Source organism: Gastrolobium bilobum, unplaced genomic scaffold, assembly GCF_033153095.1.
Source record: "Gastrolobium bilobum isolate Gb01-03AN ecotype WA unplaced genomic scaffold, APGP_CSIRO_Gbil_v1 utg7600, whole genome shotgun sequence".
In the NCBI taxonomy this organism is placed as follows: Eukaryota; Viridiplantae; Streptophyta; class Magnoliopsida; order Fabales; family Fabaceae; genus Gastrolobium; species Gastrolobium bilobum.
Window position 1 is genome coordinate 746,937 of NW_026897674.1, and position 21,035 is coordinate 767,971.

General features: G+C 31.0%; 2 protein-coding genes and 1 pseudogene across 3 annotated transcripts; 1 reads left to right on the forward strand and 2 right to left on the reverse strand.

Moving 5' to 3' along the window:
- The first annotated feature begins 10,544 nt into the window (after positions 1–10,544).
- On the forward strand, positions 10,545–16,769 carry LOC133309202 (cyclic nucleotide-gated ion channel 2). Of its 2 annotated transcripts, none has more exons than XM_061509948.1 (7): positions 10,545–11,259; positions 14,162–14,377; positions 14,476–14,789; positions 15,129–15,240; positions 15,363–15,599; positions 15,717–15,803; positions 15,993–16,769. In XM_061509948.1, exons 1-7 carry the CDS (start codon positions 10,588–10,590, stop codon positions 16,476–16,478), a joined length of 2,124 nt encoding a protein of 707 aa, XP_061365932.1. In that variant the 5' UTR covers positions 10,545–10,587; the 3' UTR covers positions 16,479–16,769. The 2 variants fall into 2 exon arrangements, with proteins under 2 accessions (XP_061365932.1, XP_061365933.1); XM_061509949.1 differs by having other exon boundaries at positions 14,264–14,377.
- Positions 16,770–17,722: 953 nt separating this feature from the next.
- LOC133309253 (protein TIC 214-like) lies at positions 17,723–18,947 on the reverse strand. Its single transcript, XM_061510009.1, has one exon. It carries the CDS (start codon positions 18,860–18,862, stop codon positions 17,723–17,725), a length of 1,140 nt encoding a protein of 379 aa, XP_061365993.1. The 5' UTR covers positions 18,863–18,947.
- A 261-nt stretch (positions 18,948–19,208) lies between these two features.
- On the reverse strand, positions 19,209–20,292 carry LOC133309254 (protein TIC 214-like; annotated as a pseudogene).
- Positions 20,293–21,035: the final 743 nt, after the last annotated feature.

A 21,035-nucleotide genomic window follows, 5' to 3' on the forward strand; every position in this document is an offset into this window, starting at 1 on the left:
TTCAGAACGGCCTTAAGGACAAACTTAGAATGGGACCAAGATTCAAAAAGGTTGGATAAGAAGATGGTTCTGTCTGAGAACATATTTGGGGTTAACAAAACTAGCTATTGCTACTTGTTCCTTTTCAATGATCAAAGACGGGGATATGATTGTTCTACTTGTGCTTCCACTATTTAATTTCCTGATTATTTTTTTATTTTATTTTTTACTTTTTAGGTGTAGTTTTTCTGATAAATTGAACCTACTGAGTTAATTAAACGACCAGTGAAAGTTTTTGAAGGGGCCTGACAACTCACTGAACACTATAATAGCTAGCAAGAACAAGAAGAAAGAAATGGTTGAAGGATTCAAATCAAATATTTGGAGAAAGTTAATCGAGAACTTGGTTAATCAGAAGATGGTACACTCAAGTGGGGGATATTTGAGTTTAAAGGTGATATGTACAGGATTGGTTAATAAGCTTTGAGGGTGCAACATCTTTCACTGTGGATCTCGATAAGAATGTTCAAGTGGATTTGAAAGAATTCCATATAATAATTAAAGGGTTTGTTATTTTAAATAATATAAGTTATGTTATTTTAGGAGAGAGATAGACACAGAAAATAAAAATTATGGGAGAGAGAAAGTGGGTGGTTTTTTTTAATTTAAAATTTAAATAAAAAAATTTATTCTGTGTCTATCTCTCTCTTAAAATGATATAACTTTATGTCATTTAAAATGACAAACACTTTTTCCATAATTTTAAAAGAGTAAATATATTTTGGGGTACTCAACAAAAAATACGGAACTCAATTTAATCTCTTAGAAAGAAAAATATCTATATTAGTCCTTCTTTAGAGACTCATATGGATCTTGTTTGAATTTTTGAAGAACCACAATTTCAAAGAACTCAAAATTTCATAGGGACCACAAAATGGCTTTTTTTTTCAGGGATTAAAATGTGTTCCGTATTTTTTTTTTTTGAAGACCCAAAAAGGTATTTATTCTAATTAAAACAAAGGAAAAAATATGTGTCATTTTAAAGGATATAAAGTTGTGTCATTTTAAGTGAAAGAAAGAGATAAATCATGAGAGAAGAGAGTGGACAAAAAAAAAAAGTATATGTCTCATCTCTTTGTGAGAGCAATAAAATGATATAAATTGTGTCATTTAAAAAGACAAATATTCTGGTATTCTCGGGAAACTTCTTGTTCATCTAACCAAACCTAAGGCACAAACAACTTTTGCCATTTATTTTATCATCCAAAACAAATTTAATAATTATTTTGTAGCAAGAGAAGCTTCATTGCCTTGTTGTGTACATAAGAAGACAAGGTCCTCGAACGATAGCATGAACAAATACCATATACCAAGTAAGTAAGAACTTTCTTGCCAACCTTTATAAACAAGGGAAATATAAGAATCATGTTGCAGGAATGGCACTGTTCATTCTTGCAACAAGGATACGGCGTCGTATTCTAAGGATATGGCGTCGTATCCTGACTTTAGTTTGATTTTTTTTTTTTTAAGCGTGGGACCCACACTTGATTTGTGTCTGTAGGAAAGTGCTCTTGTCATGTCAAATGACAAAAAGAGAACCTTTATAAATATATGGAAGTTAGTTTTTGAAACAGGTCAAAAAACTTTATATAAATCAGGAAAAAAGTGTATACATTGCAGCAAGCAATAGCGAAATTAAATAGGAGTAATAGGGTATCCTAATTTTTTTTTTAAATATACACACTTGCCAAAAGTATGTTGCCAGAGAGCAAATAGTGCAGTTAAAAAGTTTTGCGAAAACATCCAATGAATTAGAAGTCTGAACACGCAAAATACAGTGACAGTCTCAAACTCGTAAATATGGTAAATAATTAGGAAATTCAATAAGATTGCATAAAAAAATCTACCTATATTATTATTTATTATAAAAATTATTCTGTTTTCCTATTGATAGTTTGAAAATCCTTTTTCTTTCTTGATCATGTCGTCCTTCAGCTTTGCAATTTCATTCATATGCAACAATACCATGTTAAATCTGATTTCATATGCACTATGTATCAATTTCTTCTTCTTGGTGATTTATGTATAAATTTCTAAAGATCCTGCAACCCTTTACGATTTAAGTATTAAAAATTGATTGGAGAACAATAGCCTAAGCAGAAAAGTTGTCAAATTTCCAACAATAGCTTTAGCAGAAAATCAATGTCTAAAACAAAGACAGTACACAACCTTTTAATTCAATGGTAATGATAAACTTTAGATTCACATTCCTAGCAAGACCTCTGTCCTGGCAACATCTGTTCATAGGGTAAATGGACAATAACTAACTCTTAAGACATTAATAATAGCAACTGATATTGATAGATGCTCTATTTCAAGTGAAAATCTTATTTCTTGAAACTGTTTTCTTATGTCTTGAGCCAGTTCCGTATGTATACCAATGTAGTTAGTCCTTTAGTTTAAGTATTTCAACCTGTAAATATTACTTCAAATGAAAACAATAATATGACTTGCATCAAATAACAATAACAACAATAATAATACTATAATAGTACGATCGACATGCTTTTTAAAAAAAATATAGGACATTCAATTTCAAAGATAGTTCACCCCTAAAATTTTTTCATGAAAGTGAATTTAGCAATAAGAAAAAAATTAAAGTACCACCGTTTAGGCATTTCACTCTGTGTACTCTCTAATTTGTCTTACCCATCTATAGTCTACATTATAAGCATTATTGCTTTTTCTCTATATCCACCCTTCACATATGCTTGGTTCCTGAATCACCAGTAATTAACCATCAATCAATATCAAATGGTGGTAGTTCAGTTGGTGCATGGGAGCTAAGTGAGTGGGGATGAGAGTATGTGTTCGAATCTCTCCAGTACCACCTTTAGAAGGAGTTTAAAACCTTAATCTTGGATCCGCCCCGAATCAGATTAGTTGCGAAACAATGAACCGATTAGAATATTTTCAAAAAAAAAAAAAAAAAAAGTAATTAACAATCAATCAAATTTCATTTTCAATTGAGGTAGGTATCCGTCATACAAAGACTTAGCTCAACTCCAACAACATTTTTTTTCTTCACTAATTTAATAATGAAAGAGTGGCCAATTCCAACCTAAAAAAAAATTTGTTATATAATTTTTTTTTATTGTCCTCATGTACAAGTTGGGGGCAATTAATTGCTTCAATTTTACTTCAACAATTGAATTGAGAAGGCTAGCTAGGAGAGGTACGGCACCTAAAAATTCATACGGAATTTTGAAAATGACTGCTCTCATTATTTAAAGGTCCCACAAAGATAAGGATTTTGTTGTTTTCCAATTATTTGAGGAATTTAGAGTTGTGCTTGTGTCGGGTTGTCTCTCTCCTGTAAGTGATTTTCGACCTCAAAGACATTCCAGCAAGAAATGCGGATCTTTAAGGTTACGGGTATGTAGTGAACAGTGATGGGTCCTCATTAGTATTTTGATAATTTTTGTTTTCTGAATCTCGAATAGTCACATGTCGAGAGGAGATATATCTTGGTGAAAATCACAACCAACAGATGCTTGATTATCTTTTGATAAAATATCACAAACTCATTTACATGTGTAAAGAAAATAATATCTTTTCTTTTTCTAACTTCCGAAGCTGTCGTTTTGTTGACTTACATACAGGGTACGTGGGCAAGGATTGGGTTTGCCTAACTTCGGATCTCTTTTTGTGCCTAAGACATAAAAGACCATCGTAGTAGAAAAGAAGAAATATGGTGGTGACAAAGATTTAACAATCTTCTTCACCAAAACTATCAATAAAGAAGATTCTTAAAGAATAATATAAAACATTAAAAAAGTTCTTTCTTAATATTTTAAGGTTTTTTTATATAATTGATTATTTTCAATGAATTACTATGAAATAGGATAATTTTTAATATTCGTAATGTAATATTCGGATTTAAGATAATTCCATGATCTATTGTATTTGTTTTATTTTCACTCGTTCATTTATCACTTAGTAGTTCAAACCGAATTAGACCACAAAGGATAATTAAATTATCTCTATCAAATTTTTAACATAAGCTTATAAAGTTCTACCATGATCTATTAATTGTAGTAACAATCTTAAATAGGTTATAAATATGGTCTATTTCTTTTTTATGGATAAATAAACAATGCAAATATCTCATAAATCAATAGTTTTATGCTTCAATGATTATTTCATACATCAATCATATAAAACAGAAAAAAAATAAAATAGAAAAAAGTGTTTCTCTTGTTACGCTGCAACCCAAAAAGACATCAAAATAACTTTATTAGGCTCATAACTGGACACTTATTCTGTCCCTTGTAGTGCATGGACACACACCAAAAGAGGAGTAAAGGTTTTTGAGAGCACCAAATACATGAGAAAAAAAGAAAAGAAAAGAAAATCAAAGAGAGAAAGAGTGGTGGGTGTGCACAAGCGTTTTGGTAATAAACGTCCTTTGCTTGTAGTAGTTGGCTTGGATTGCTAGGTTGTTGGTGGCTGTTTCCCAACCTTCAGAGGGATCACGCTTCAATGGAACTTTCCTTTTGGCCGCATCATGTCTCGTGTGCTTCCCATGCATCTGAATTTGGAAAGATATCTAATAGTTTAAACTCTTGAGTTAAATTTTTTCTTTAGATGATATTAAAATCTCGTTACTCCCATTCTATTTTGTAGTTTTTTAGTGTAGGTAGGAGAGACCGGTACATTATTTATCTTTCAACATTATATGTAAGTGAGTGTATTAGAGAAATACAAAAATACCATTAATTAATTTTCACCTGACAATTTAAATTTTTGAATTGAATTATTTTTTTGAGCTACTTGATATGTAAGGCTTTTCCCTCGTCTTACATCATGCTATAAAATCTGCATAACATTTGGTATTTCCTCTTCAGCTTATCAATATGATCCCTTGCTTTCTTTTCTTGTGCTTGATCAGGTCTACCCTCGTGCTTACTCACATGATGGTATATGCAGTTTTCATTCTTTTGACACAAAATGCCCAATTCCTATGTTAATTATGTATGAAATCTAACATATTAATATTATAAAACTTGTAAAATGAAGAAATAATTATTAATATTAAATAATTGAAAGTTTTCACATAATATAATAATATTAAAATGAAATATAAAATACCCTTTCCCATACCAAAATGTTAAGAATTGGGACCTATTTAGTTTTAGTTTACAATATTATTATTTTATGAGATTTAGTCACATCTTTTAATTAAATTGTTCGTTTGTTTAAGATCTTAAAATTGTCCTTGATTTTGATCTGATTTGAATTCATATATAATAGAAAAATATTACTCTCCTTTTATATGAGGTAACTTATTTCATTTTTTCTCACTTCGATTTTCGCACCCCATTTTTTTTTTTCTTGTAATGGTGGAACCCACCCATTTTTTCTCTACCACATAAAATAACTATATTATGTGGAAGGAGATTAATAAAATCTTATATAATATTACAGATTCAAAATTGCGTATCATGTCAGCTATATATGTACTCTTGTATTGTACTATTGTGTATATGGCACTATGATGAAAGTCAGTGATAGGAATGATATGACAACTGATAAGGAATCTCTTGTCAATCAAATTTATGAGTTGCAATAATATTGCATTCGCCTACGAAATTTAATTCGTAATAAATACAGACACTGCGAACCTTCTTGAAAACACAACGTTCCCCACGTTTCACACTTTCTCACTTTAACACGCAAGGGGAAGACATTGATGCCACCATCCAACTTATCATTGAATCCCAAATAAATTTGGGAAGATCAATACATGTTTAGAAATTAATAAGCCAAGGATTGATTTAATGACGAGGGATTTAGGTAATTTAGATGAGGTTATGGGTTTAAATGTAGAGCTATCATTGTATAATAAATAAATAAATAATAATCTAACTTTTAACAGAATTTAATTATAATTATTTCTTGAAATAAAGTGGCAACAACTATTTACAAATTCAAAAATTAAAAAGCGTGTTATATTATTGTAGCAAAACTTCTGACAAAAAGAAAATTCTAACTATCTAACATTTTTTCATTTGGTATAAAAAGGCATTGCATTTTTTAAATCAGTTGTAACATAAATATTATTTTCTCTGACAAATGTTATAGAGAAAACTTGTTACTAGGGAGGATTGAACTTGATATAAGAGGAAACGTAGAAAAATTGTTTAGAAATACATATAGTTGATTAAGATGTTACAGGGGACGGGAATTATGATATAGGGATTTAAGTATTAATAGACTTAAGTGATAAAGTTTATCACAATTTCGGAATTGACTTCATATCTTAGTCCACAATTTTAAATATTGAATTTAAAGGTATTTTTCATTTACAATGTCTTTAAATACTTGCTATTTTTTCCATAATAACATTAATTAAAGCGACACTAATTTATATTCCATAATTTTAGAATTGAAATACATAACAACAGAACATCCAGGCTCACACAGAGAAAAAAATAGCAAAAAAATATATTTTACTTTTTTCTAGCTAAGTTTACGTGACTTCATTTTCTTTAAAATAAAAATTATTTTCCCCCCTTTTGGTACATAATATTTTCATCTTTTAATGGTTTAAACTTGACAAACTTTTAATTTGATTTTAAACTATTGGCAAGACAAAAAAAAATTCTCACAACACCAATGATTGAACGATTTGTTCGAAGTTTTAACTATAATTGAAAATTCTTAATACTATAAGAATGTATTATTGTCTTTCTTTATTGATAGTGCAAAAGAATTTACAATGAAAATAGATCAAATTTAAACTCATTTCTCGTGAATTGTGTATTAAACATATGAAAGCATTTTCGAGAAAATGCTTTTTAAAACTTTTTTCAAACTAAACATAAAAATGCATAATTTAAAAAAAAAAAAAACATTTTGTAAAGAAAATAAATTCCAGATATATAATTATTAAAAAAAATTATATAAATAGACATTAAATCATCCTTAAATTTAATAACTGATACCATTGAAATAAATAATTTTTTTTATAGATAATCTGAAGGTATCTCCAGACAACTTTCTCCAGCCATCTTATTCTCGGAGTACGACTCTTAAGACTAGCTTTTCATTAAAACAAAATGTGCATTGGTCCACATTCACCAGACAAAGGGTGAAACTAATCTTCTTTCAAAGGGAAATCATTTTTCCTCTAACCTTCAAAGAATTTCAACAATTTGTTTTGATTATATTTAAACACAAGACCAAAGAAAATTCTTAGACACTCAGTTGCCACTTGAATTATCCTTAGGATTCTAAGAAAAGAAGTAGACACATAATCCGTCTCACATGTAAATTTTATTATTCTTATAAACATTAAATAAATGGGGTTCCAACAATATTTATATAAAAGATATATACACAAAATTTACTCATATAAAAATTACATATGAGAAGTTAAATTTTCAAAATTTACGTATGAAATATCCAACTGTCTAGAGATAATTTACAGAATTGGAAACCAAGTAATTTTTTATAGTTACATCCACGATGTCATGTAATGATCATATTTTGATTGGATCATGGTTGGATTTTGAGGAAATTATGCGCTTTCGTTATCCATGTGATCAATTAACGTTAATTTTATTCTTATTTTTATTTTTGTAAGATATTTTTCAAAGCGACGTGACAGGTAATTTAATAAAGCGACTCAGAAATGATCTCGCTGATTTAACTAGTTTTCTTGTATTAGCCACAAACTTAAAGATAGCTTGAAATTGAAGCATCAAACAAGCACCATTAATTCTATTTAAGAGCACAAGACAAAATCCAAAAGTGGAAGTGTTAGCTCACCTTCATATATCATCATTCATCAGTACTGCAATTAAGTGACTAGGATATGTGAAACTGTGAAAGTACAGTACCTGCCGGCGCCTAGTGTTTGTATAAACAAAATCATTCAACTACTTTAATTAGCATTTCATTTTGATTAGGATAGCTCTGCAATAATTGGTGAACATTTTTCATTATTTTTAAGAAAAAGTGTTATCTTTTCGAACGACATAACTTATATTTTTTCACTCTCACAGAGGCGGGTTCCACACTTTTATTTTTTTTGTTAACTCTCTCTCTCCTTCTTTATTTATCTCTTTCTCTCTTTTAAAATGACACAACTTTATATCCTTTAAAATGATACACATTTTCCCTTATTTTTAACGCTTTATCTTCTTTTCCAAGGGAAATTTGGGCTACATTATCAATTTCTGTCGTCCAGTGCATGTAAACTATTGAATGAATGTCTTAAAATGGTACGTATAAGGTCTTATCTTGGTTTTTTTTTTTCATCTTGGTTTTTTTAACACAAATATAACAGAACAAAGAGATAATAGAAAAAGTCCCATTTTGATAATTAAAAAAAAGACTAGAGAACAAAAATGGAGAAAAATGATGGATGTACTAATGAAGCACGCAATGTCAAACTAATAATTTTAACTCTAATATTTTATTTATCAAAACTATAATTAAATAAACAATTACACATGAAAATCATGGAAAAAATGTGTGTCATTTTAAAGAATGTAAAGTTATGTCATTTTAAGAGAGAAAAAAAAAATAGATAAAGGAGAAGAGAGAGGTGACAAAAAAATAAAGGTGTAGATCTCACCTCTTTGTGAGAGTGAAATGATATAAGTTATGTCATTTAAAAAGATAAACACTTTTTCAAAAAATCATAATGCATAAAAATAACAACCACCTAAAATTACCTTTACCCACTTTGTTAGGCTTATAGAAACTACCAAGACTTATTCAAATAAATTCAAACACTAGTCTAGTAATTAATTAGCAACAATAATCAAATAATAAAATAAAAACAAAAAAATCGTAACATAAAACTATCGAATAAATTCTGTTACTAGTATTGTCATCTCCTAAACTTTAGAATTTGCTTTCATTGTCAGAATAAAGAAAATTGAAGTATAAAAACATTACTACAACATAAAAATACACATTATTGAATAACTTCGTGTTTTTTAATATGAAGTATTAAACAGAATACACGATATATGTGAATGCAGAAACTTTCTAATTTTTATATTATATTCGACATGAAAAATATGCAATACGCTTTGTTTTTGTTTATGCTTTTTATTTCAGCTAACAGAAAAAGAAGCCAGCTGGTCTGAGAAGACAAGGAGAATATTTATTTTTCAAATTATAAAACTCTTTATGCCACTTTTCTTTTAACATATAAGTATTTGGGGAAGGATATTGTGACAACCAAGTTGTGTTACTACCAAGTGACTATCAATTAATCTCACCGTTAGATCGATTATGTGGATCCAACGGTTATATTTATTTCTATCTTTGTATGGTCATGATTTCTCAAATTTAATACTTTATATTTATTTCCACCTTTGTATGGTTATGATTTCCCATATTTAATAATTTCACTTTAAATATGGGAAACCATGACCATAAAATATGGAAATAAATATAACCGTTGGATCAACATAATCGATCTAACGGTGAGATTAATTGGTAGTCACTTGGTAGTAACACAACTTGGTTGTCACAATATCCTTCCCCTAAGTATTTTAAGATTTTAAATAAGAGTTAAAAAAAGTGTTAAATACTTTAATTTTAAGAAAATAAAATTATATTTAACTAAATTATTCTCTTATTTAGTAATGTTTTCTATCATTTTAGTCAATTAAAGTAATGAGAGACAATAATAAAGTTAAAAAGAAATAATTGATATTTTCTTAATTTTTTTAAATAACAAATAAATGATTTAATAACTCACTATCATTATCCATAAAAAAAATATGGTATTGAAATAAGAGTGAAGATATTCTAAGTACCAAAAACTCTTACTACTAACTTACTACCTATTACATCACTATTGGATCAAAGAGAGAGAATGTTAAAAAGTTTTTGAAGAGAGAGAAGATATTAATCTCATGGTGATTAGATAAGTAGTAAGTTGGTAGTAGAAAATTTTGATAGTTAAAATATCCCTCCTCTTAAAATAATCTCCAATCCCCATTCATATAATTTGTTTGGTTTTTATTTTATTTTTATTTTTTTTAGAAAATGAAAAGGTTTAAATGAGATTGGATATTCATTAAAGTATGAAAAAAGCTTCACATTTCTCGTAATTAAGAAAAAACTGTCTCGTCTCATCATTCGCTAAGATACAAACAATTGAATCCCAAATAAATTTGAATACAAGTTATTGAATTATCCTCAGAACATGAGTCACTCGATGTCAAGATAAGAAGAAAAAGAAAAGAAAGAGAGAGAGAGTTGTGATGAGGAAATAGCCAAGCAAAAAAAAAATATATATATATATATATATATGGTGGTCCCCAGCGGTGACAGAAAACGGCAAAGAGCAAAGATCAGTGTTGAACGCAACAGACACACTGATATACTGAACACAACCCTACATTGCGTAACCGCAAGTTCCATTTAACCTTCACATGCAAACTCCACCTTCACTCACTTCACTTCATTTCCATGCTCTCATATATATATATATATATACTCTCTCATCTAACACCATGTGCTTCACCTGACACACCTTAACCTCACCCTCTCACCCATGGTTACACTCCAACATCAACCATGCCAAACTTCTTCTCTCTTCCACGGTTATTCTACGAGGAAAGGAATCCTCCAAGCATATATAACAATGGTGGAGACAGTGTCACTCCTGTTTCCATAACTGATGACAGCCCAAATAGCAGTGCTGTGGAGTGTTACGCCTGCACGCAAGTAGGCGTGCCGGTGTTCCACTCCACGAGCTGTGACAGCTGTCATCAGCCACAGTGGGAGGCATCCGCGGGTTCCTCTTTGATTCCAATTCAGAACCAACCCGGAAATAATGGGCCGGGTGTTAGGGTCGGGTTTAGGACAAAGTCGGGTCCGTTCGGGCGGGTTTTGGATCCGAGGAGCAAGCGCGTGCAGGTGTGGAACCGTGCGTTATTGATAGCGCGTGGGGTGGCGCTGGCTATTGATCCGTTGTTTTTCTACGCGCTGTCGATCGGGAGGGAGGGGACGCCGTGTTTGTATATGGATGGGGGGCTGGCGGCGATGGTGACGGTGGCGCGGACGTGTGTGGATGCTGTGCATTTGTTCCACCTGTGGCTGCAGTTCAAGCTGGCGTACGTGTCGAGGGAGTCGCTTGTGGTTGGGTGCGGGAAACTCGTGTGGGATGCACGTGCCATCGCCAACCATTACCTGCGGTCAGTCAAGGGCTTCTGGTTCGACGCATTTGTCATCCTCCCTGTTCCCCAGGTTAGTATTATAACTATGCTCAATTAATAAAAATTTAATTACTTTTCATTACTTAAATTGAATTCAAATTTAAAATGGATTTAATATCTTTCGTATTATTTACGAGATAAAGGGCCTGTTTTATATAGAATAATTATAGAAATAGTTATTTTATGTATTTTTTTGTTTTGAAAGTTAAAAACTAAAACAGAAAACAAAAACAGTTCAGACATGTTTTCTAAATTTTATTCTAAAAACAAAAAAATGTTACAGTTTTTAATATTTTTTTTTACAAAACTGGTCTTATCAATTGAATTTTTTTATTTTTTTTTCTTAAAACTAAAAAACTGTTTTTAAAAACAGTAATCAAACAGAGCCAAATTATCTCTTACACTTATATAAAAGTGTATATGATTTATTTATTTATTTCTTTTTTTTTCATATGACTCTAGATTTTACACATTTTCGTATGTGTAGTAGATAAAATTATCTAATTCAACAATAAAACAAATTTTAAACTCATTTGAAATTTAGTGAACTGGTGATGAGTGATGACATTTGGTGATTGATTGAGTTCTTTGATGTCAATTATTTTAATATTAATTTTTGTTTGGTGTCAGACTTTCTTACCATAAGGACAAAAAAGATTTCTTCGCTAACAATACCTTGTAATAAGATGCACAGATACACAAACTAACCTAGATTCTGAAGTATAATTTAATATTCTTAAGTGCTTAAAGTGAAAGATAAGATAAAGAATTAGTGTTATTAATTAGGGGATTTGTTTACTCCTTCACGGAAGAAAGTTGGCCATTTCGGCACACACAATATTTGATGGACTCTACCTTGAATTTTTTTTTTTAAATAAATATTTTTTTTGCTACTCAACAAAAAATACAAAATTTATTTTAATCTCTTAAAATTTTTTTATCCATATTAATTCTTTTTGAATAATTAATGTGAATTTTTTTTGAATTTCTAAAAAATCATAATTTCAAAGAACTGGAATTTTAGAGAAACTACACGTCGATTTTACTTTTTCTAAAGGTTAAAATGGATTTCATATTTTTTTGTTGAGTATCCAAAAATATTTACTCATTTTTTATCTCTTTATTATTTTGTGGGCAATAAGAGGAATAAAATCCTATTAATTATAGAACTTTATTAGTCTCTTTTTATAGGAAAAATCTTTTCTCTAGCCGTAGAGACAGACAGCAATGGAATCCACAAAAAAAAAAAAAAAAATATTAAATGAACCACGCATTATTTTTAAGTAAGCAGGAAAAGAATCTTTGACAGGAGAATAATAAAGCCTTTAATTATGAGGTTGAAAGTTTGATTTCCACTTTTCCATAAAGTATTAGAGGACAATAATAAACTGCAGACATCCCTCGTCCCGACAAATATATATCTCTTTCCATAATTCACGGTAACATATATCTTTGTCTTGTTGTCTTCGTCCACATGTTGCCACCTCATCAATTGGATGACATTATTGTGAAATCTTTGATGATGATTTGGATTAGGCTTTTGAGCAACATGTTAATTACAAAATTAAATGCTTTCATTGAATTTGAGTTAATAAGTTCTAAATAACGATACATTTTCCCCCCCTATATATCATCTTTCATTTTGGTTTTTGGTTTAATCTCTGTACCAAGTAACTTGCGGGATTGATATTTTTTTAACTTTTAAGTATTGCTTTTTAAACAACTTTTCTTCTTCTTTTAGGTAGAATTTAAATATTTGAACAATGTTATATCAATAATATTGAATATAGATAAAAATATATAGTAATTATGTAAAGTAACTAAATTTAAAGAAGTAGGATCCTTTGACACCAGTGTTAATTTGAAATTTGACACATCATCTGAGAGTCATTAGATCAAAAAAGATCAACGACTCTGATTTGTAAGTATGTGACACCATTTATCTTTTTTGATCTAACGGCTCTTAGATGAGGTGTCAAATTTCAAATTTGACACTGATGTCAAAGGATCTTATCTCACATTTAAAATATGTTTATACAAATAATTATAATGTCACTAATACTCAGATTTAGAAATAAATTTACTGATTGAGAATAAATATTTTTTACTAGATATTAATTTTATAAATATTATTGTATAATCTTTAATAGAAAATTATAAACTTTTACCTTAATTTTTATTTTTTAAACTTTTGAATAAATGCTCAAAACAGTATTAAAATTTGTTTTTGAGTTCATGATTATATTATATAATATATATATATATATATATATATATATATATATATATATTAATGCAAAGAGTATTTTTGTACATGTATGGTTCATCATAAAATTCAAGTTATTACATACAACTCTTTATCAAGCATATTTTCCACTAACATTTTAGTCACATGGAAAAAAAGAGAAGAAGAAGCCTATTTAATGGTCAATTTTTTAAGGTATGCGCAGTCAATAGTTAAGGTTTAAAAGTTTTCTTTAATACTTTTTTAAAAAAAAAATTACCAAGCATCATTCGTCAGCTTCAGATGCTAGGAGGTTTGTGATTTTGTCTGCTACTTGAAGCTGATGAACAGATAGTATACATAAATTAGAAGTTTAGATAAAATCTTACCTTTATCCATCTTCCTCCTCGAAAGATCACATGCTCCAAGGATTCAAGCCCCTTTCGCTAGACCAAGACAAGTTGATGGGTGTGTGCTTTTAAGAATGTGTTTAGTCTTTAGAAGCCAATATATCTCCAAATTATACTTTCTATTAAATCACACAATTAATTTAAATCAGTGCAATTATTTGTATGGTGGAATCCTCGTTGACATAAAAACATCCTATAATCACTAGAAAATTAACATGTGCTCCCTAGACCTTTATGTCTCTGCCTGTTTTTTTAGAAATCAGCTCTCTTTTGACTACATGTTTTCCTTCTGTTTGCAGGCTGTGTTTTGGTTAATAGTACCAAAGTTGATAAGAGAAGAGCAAATTAAAATCATTATGACCATAATGCTATTAATTTTTTTGTTCCAATTTCTCCCAAAGGTTTACCATAGCATCTGCATGATGAGAAGAATGCAAAAAGTCACAGGCTACATCTTTGGCACCATTTGGTGGGGCTTTGGTCTCAATCTCATAGCTTATTTCATTGCTTCCCATGTAAGCAAACCTCATTACTGAAATTTGAGCATGTCTATTATCAACTTGTTACTAAATCCGTTGCTTGTAAGTTGAATATTCTTTTTACTTTTCCCTAGGTTGCTGGAGGGTGCTGGTATGTCCTTGCTATTCAACGCGTTGCATCATGCCTCCGGCAGCAGTGTGAAAGAACTCATGGATGCAATCTCTCTCTGTCATGCTCAGAGGAGGTATGCTACCAGTTTTTGTTACCAACAGGCACGACAGGAAATCCATGTGGTGGAAACTCAACAGTGGTAAGAAAGCCTTTGTGCTTAGATGTTGAAGGACCTTTCAAATATGGGATCTACCAATGGGCACTTCCAGTCATATCCAGCAACTCTTTGGCTGTCAAGATTCTTTATCCCATTTTTTGGGGTTTGATGACTCTCAGGTGAAATTGGTCAATAAACAAACTCTTAATGTTACTATTTCTTAAATAACAAAGTTTATGCTTGTTCAAGTTAGTGTATAATACTTATAAGGCAAAAGTATTTCTGCCTTTGCGGCAGAAAAACTTTGTCTTCCACGGACACATTTTTACTAGTATCCGACGTCGGATCCTGATTTTTTTTCATGAATTAATAGAATGAATCACATTTGGATTCATGCAGAAATGTTTCCTAAATGTGTTTGATTGAGATGTATCCAAATAATATTTTAGATGAAATAAGCCTCACACCTGTTTGATTGAGGATCTATGTGTTTTCACAATCCCAACTAATTCTTGCAGCACTTTCGGAAATGATCTTGAACCCACAAGTAACTGGCTAGAAGTGATCTTCAGCATATGCATTGTACTCAGTGGACTACTGCTTTTCACTTTGTTGATTGGTAACATCCAGGTATCCAAAGTACATTATTATTATAAGTAAATATGAAAAGATTCTGGATACCATTGCACTTGAGGAAAAACTGTTTCATATTCAAACATGGTCTAACAAAGGGGATCGTTCCTACCATGAAGGTATTCTTACATGCAGTCATGGCAAAGAAGAGAAAGATGCAGCTGAGATGTCGGGACATGGAATGGTGGATGAGGAGGAGGCAGTTGCCATCCCGATTAAGACAAAGAGTTCGCCATTTTGAACGTCAGAGATGGGCAGCCATGGGAGGAGAAGATGAGATGGAGTTGATCAAAGACTTGCCTGAGGGGCTGAGGAGGGACATCAAGCGCTATCTTTGCCTAGACCTCATTAAAAAGGTAAGAAATGTTCAATCCTGCAAATGAAAGAAGTTGGATATTATGTGAAGGAGAGGCAATGCTCATCCTTATTCTTAGCCCTAAAACTCTCCTAGTAAATATTTATCTGTTTGACAGGTTCCTTTGTTCCACAACTTGGATGATCTTATTCTTGACAACATCTGTGACAGGGTGAAGCCCCTAGTCTTCTCTAAAGATGAAAAGGTATGAATCATATAAACAATTGACATCTAAGACCAATTTTTCTTTCACCCATTCCATAAAGAAATGACAATCATGTTATCGGATATAATATAAAATCATTCATTTACCTTCACCTAACAGCTTAAAACTTAAAAGAGTTGGTTCATGACACATGATGTAGTTGAACTTCTCAATGCCCTTGTGAAACAGATAATTAGAGAAGGTGATCCTGTACCAAGGATTGTGTTCATTGTTCGCGGACGCATAAAACGCAACCAAAGTCTCAGCAAAGGCATGGTAGCCTCTAGTATCCTCGAACCAGGAGGTTTTTTGGGTGATGAGCTACTTTCCTATTGCCTTCGCAGACCATTTATGGATAGGCTTCCAGCTTCCTCAGCCACATTTGTATGCCTTGAATCAGTAGAAGCCTTTGGTCTTGATGCTGATAACTTGAGGTACATCACTGATCACTTCCGCTACAAATTTGCCAATGAGAGACTAAAGAGAACTGCAAGATATTACTCATCCAATTGGAGAACATGGGCTGCTGTCAACATTCAATTAGCTTGGAGACGTTACAGGCAGAGGACTAGAGGTCCAGTGACTCCTGTAAGGGACAATGGAGGCACTGAGCGGAGGCTCTTGCAGTATGCTGCAATGTTCATGTCAATAAGGCCTCATGACCATCTTGAATGAATGAAAAGTCTTGTCCATGTTTGCTTCTTCTTTTTTTTTCTTTTTTTTATGGTTTCATATCCTCAATAAAATTTTGTCTCATAAAGTCCATCAGACCTTTGAAGTTGCAATGGAAGTGTCATGGAATTATTCATGAAATGTAAAAAAGGAAAAAAAAAATAAAAAAATGAGCAAAAGAGCATTTGAAAAATCATTGGATTCATGTTCATTATTATTTTTACTGTATGGTTTGCCAGAAGGAATTTGTGATTGAATTTGTATCTTGAACAATCCCCTGTTGGGGGTGCTATGTGTTTGATGCTAAATGATGATGAATAAATGAACGAGGGAGGGGTGTTAGAGTCAGATTCATTTTGGTTTAAGTTTAAGAATTTCCCTTTCTATAAAAAAGAAAGAAAAGGGAATAGTTTATTTTTTCTCAATTTCAAATGAGTTACCTATTTATCATTAAGTAATTATTTAATTTCACAGTACAAATTAAATTTAGATCATGTCATTAAAATAGTAATATAAATTACCCAAATAAAATGTTGATTTATATAAATTTTAACTTCTCAAAACTGATTAGAAGTGAGTCAAATTATCTCATAAGTTACTCAACATTTTTATTTTTTATGAAACCAGTTGTATTAAAACCAGACCGACTCGGTCGGGTCGACCTGGAAACCAGTCATATTACCGGTCCAGTTGAAGTAATGGATCGGCTATGCATCAGAACCGGTGTGACCCGGTCCGATCTGGCCGGTTTACATGAAAACCGGTGACTTGACTCGGTCTAAAAAAACAATCAAATTATTTATTTTTATTTTTAAAAATTATAATGGACATATTTGAATTTTTTTTGTTTATTGACTTACATAAGTTATGTACCTACAACACTAATATTATCTCAATTATGCACTATCCAGAAAATTTTGATTTGATTTATAGTTAGAGATGTCATTTTCTGAACCTAAAGCCCCGTATCACGACTATTATATTTTTGTTTGATCATTTATTGGATAATAATATGTGATTTATTATTTTTTATATTAAAATATTTGAAATTTTTATCATTTTTTTTTTTGATAACAAAATTTTTATCATTTTTTGTTAGATATTTGAGTATGTTTATAATATTTTAATATAAATTATAAAATTACATATATAATTACCGGGTCATGCGGTTGAACCAGTGACCCACTGGTTGAATCAGTGACCCACTGGTTGAACCAGAGACTCAGTGACCCAATACCTCGACCGGATCAATGACAGGGCCGGTTTCTAAGAATTGATTGGGTTATTAATAAAAAACCTCGTATTGCTTGAGCAAATAGAACGTCATCCCAGGCTTCTGCTATTTCTATACGTCTTTTTGCCTCTTTTTCTTTTTTTTGTATTTTACTCTCTCCCTTTTTATCACTTTCTTTTGTCTTTATAAAATAAAAGAAGGGAGTTTTATCTATTTTGTCCAAAAAAAGGGGGGAATGCGGACTTTCTTGAAACAGTTTCCACGTGACTGTTTTACGTCTTTGAGCGCGTATAGATCCTGTTACTATGTCTCGTCGAAAATCCGGTTGTTGTGCATAACGTATTAAAGCCAATTCCCCTTTTTTATCGGTATTATGGGTATCCTTAATATCAGTATAAGTATCGTCATTTTTTGATTTTTTAGTTAAAATCACTACACGTTTGGCTTTTCTGGAACGAATTTGATAATTTTCTATTTTCCCTCCCAGTTGTTCCAACTCGTCAATTAATTTGTATGACCACCGAGGAACTTTTTTACCGATTTCATCTATTCCAAAACATTTTTTTTTTCTCTTAACGATTGTTTTATCATTCCTATCAATTCGAATTGTGTTGAATAAAAATTTTATTTTCGTTTTTCGTTTTTCGGAGTACATTTTTACTTGTTCTGAAAAAAAAAAAAGTGTTTCATAATTCAAGCTTGATACTGTTTTTTCGGAAAATTTACTGATTAACTTAAAAAAAAAAAAACAAATTTCAGTTAATAATGATTTTGTATCAAATATATCTATTTTTTCTTCAAATTCTGGATAATTACTATTAAAAAAACAATTATTATGATTAGGAATATAAAGAAATATACCCTGAATCTTATTTATCAAAATGTGATTTTTTGTATAAGTTTCATTTTTCATTGAGGTTGAAAAACTTTTTTTGATTCGTCCTCGAAAGGATCCCCTCAATAAAGGATCATATGTTTTAATTAAGTATTTTGTTTTGGTTTCATCATTACACAATCGGATTCTATTTTCAAATATATCCAGAGGAATAAATTCTGTATCCAGAACTTTTGTTGCCCTATTTAAAAATTCATTGCTGAGTTTTTTTTTTTTTTTCTTCATTATTAGAGTTCCAATAATTAGAAAATGGATCATAAGATATTTTTTCCCCTGTAAAAAGAAAAATTCTTTTTTCCATCATTTTAAGAAAAGTAAACAAATTGGGTGGATATGTAAAAGATATTCTTTCTTTTCCATCGCTTTGATATATACTAAAAAAAATTTGTGAAATTTCACTTCTTATAACATTTTCAAATCGATCATTTTTTATATATCGCAATGGACGAATTCTTCGGTTAGAATCAAAAAGAGTTCTTACAAGATATTTTTGTAATCTGAAGATATTTTTTTCACGGTCTATTTTGTACAATTTCTTTTTTTTTTCAAAAAAAGATAAGGAAAAAGATCATTTTCGGTGGATCCCTTTTGTTTTTTTTTTGTATCAAATTCCCCTCCCTTTTTTTGAAATTCTTTCAATTCCGTATCCGTAGTAAGAAAGGGCAGTGGTATTCTGCCGAAATAGTATAAGCAGGTAACAAAAAAAAAAACAATAAAGGTTTGAGACATTAAATTTTGAAACTCTGACATAATGAATCTATTTGATTGCATGGGTAGATTTGATTTAATCGAATTGCTTTGCTGTATCCAGACTAATATAAATTCAATCCATTTCATCAAAATGATGTGACCTATTAACCATCCAACAAAACTACTTGTTAAAAATAACAATGTATTGTTACTTCGAAACATGTAAAGATTTATTAATCTTATTAATATTGAACTTGGTAAAAAAAGGGGGTTTAATAACTGAAAAAAAAAATTATTCAAGAAAATTCTTTGAATGCGAAAATTACGTATTGAGTTTGAATTCTTGTATCCATAATTCAAAAAGTTTTTGTGATTCTTTCCAAATAAATGAAATAAAAGATACGGTAGAGTTATAAAAGTTATTATATGAGGTCTACTCAATGCTAGATGCAAAGGCGTATAATAGATCGATATGAACATGATGAGCTGTCCCGTAATAAACCCAATTGTTGCTGATACTTTCTTCCCGGTCCCTTCTTCGATAACCCGAGCTCGAATAAGGAAGAGATACGAGGGCCCTATGGAGAATGTGGTCAGAAGTCCATAATAGAGTCCGATCACAACGACCGAATTCATTATCTTCATGCATAAGGATACTAGATTATCCCGTATAAAAGATTGAAAAATCATTGCAAACCTCTCTTTTTCTTTTCTATTGCAATTTTTTGATTATTATATTATGATTTTTCAACTTTCCCATATTCGATATATATTCTATATAGAATATATATATAAATAGAAAGAGATAGACTAGAAACGACATCTCTTATCTCAATGACATCCAAGATAGGGATATTCAATGAATGGAATTAGTATATGGATGGAATATAATGAGAAATAGAGCCACTTTGAGGTTCCCCATGAAATGAGGCATGGAACGGAGCCACTGCGAAGAAGTTCCATGAGTTACTTCAAGCTTATATGGGTCATAGGTTGAGAACGGGAAGATCGAATTTCCCGTTGTTCCGGTCCCTCACATTTTATTTTGAGATCATCAAGTACAATTTTCAGCCACAGTAACTCACAAATGCCTTGAGCCATAGCTCAAAATTCAGTTTCTGCACTTGATCTGGCAACCACATCTTGTTTCTTACTTCTCCATGTCACCAAGTTACCGCAAAGAAACATGCAATAACCAGTGGTAGAACGACGGTCAGTCACGGATCCAGCATAATCAGCATATGTGTAGACTTCTAAAGATAGATTGCCATCACGTCGGAATAACAATCCTTTACCAGGAGTACCTTTAAGATACTGAAGAATTCTCTCTACTTCCTGCATGTGTTTTTCCTTTGGATCGTGCATAAACTGACTGACAACACTAACAGCATAAGCTAGGTCTGGTCTAGTATGGGCCAGATATATCAATTTCCCAACTAGCCGTATATTGTCCTTTATCAACTGGAGGACTCTCTTCTTCATAGCCCATCTTGTGATTCTGCTCAATAGGAGTATTAGAGGGTTTACACCCGAGCTTTCATGCTTCTTTGAGAAGATCCAAAACATATTTCCTCTGGCTGATAAAAATTTCTTTGCTTGAATGAGCTACTTGTATCCCTAGGAAATATCTCAGTTTCCCAAGGTCTTTGATTTCAAACTCAGAGGCAAGCCGTGTTTGCAGAGTCTGTCTCTCCATAAAATCATCACCTGTGATAATAATATCATCAACATATACAAGGAG

What these genes read in the sequence shown, in the direction of transcription:
- LOC133309202 (XM_061509948.1), top strand. Translation starts at nt 10,588, where the DNA reads ATGCCAAACTTCTTCTCTCTTCCACGGTTATTCTACGAGGAAAGGAAT. An exon ending in GCCTAGACCTCATTAAAAAG is followed by an intron (nt 15,600 to 15,716) that starts GTAAGAAATGTT and finishes TCTGTTTGACAG; the next exon opens with GTTCCTTTGTTCCACAACTT. An exon ending in TCTTCTCTAAAGATGAAAAG is followed by an intron (nt 15,804 to 15,992) that starts GTATGAATCATA and finishes CTTGTGAAACAG; the next exon opens with ATAATTAGAGAAGGTGATCC.
- LOC133309253 (XM_061510009.1), bottom strand. Translation starts at nt 18,862, where the DNA reads ATGATCCATTTTCTAATTATTGGAACTCTAATAATGAAGAAAAAAAAA.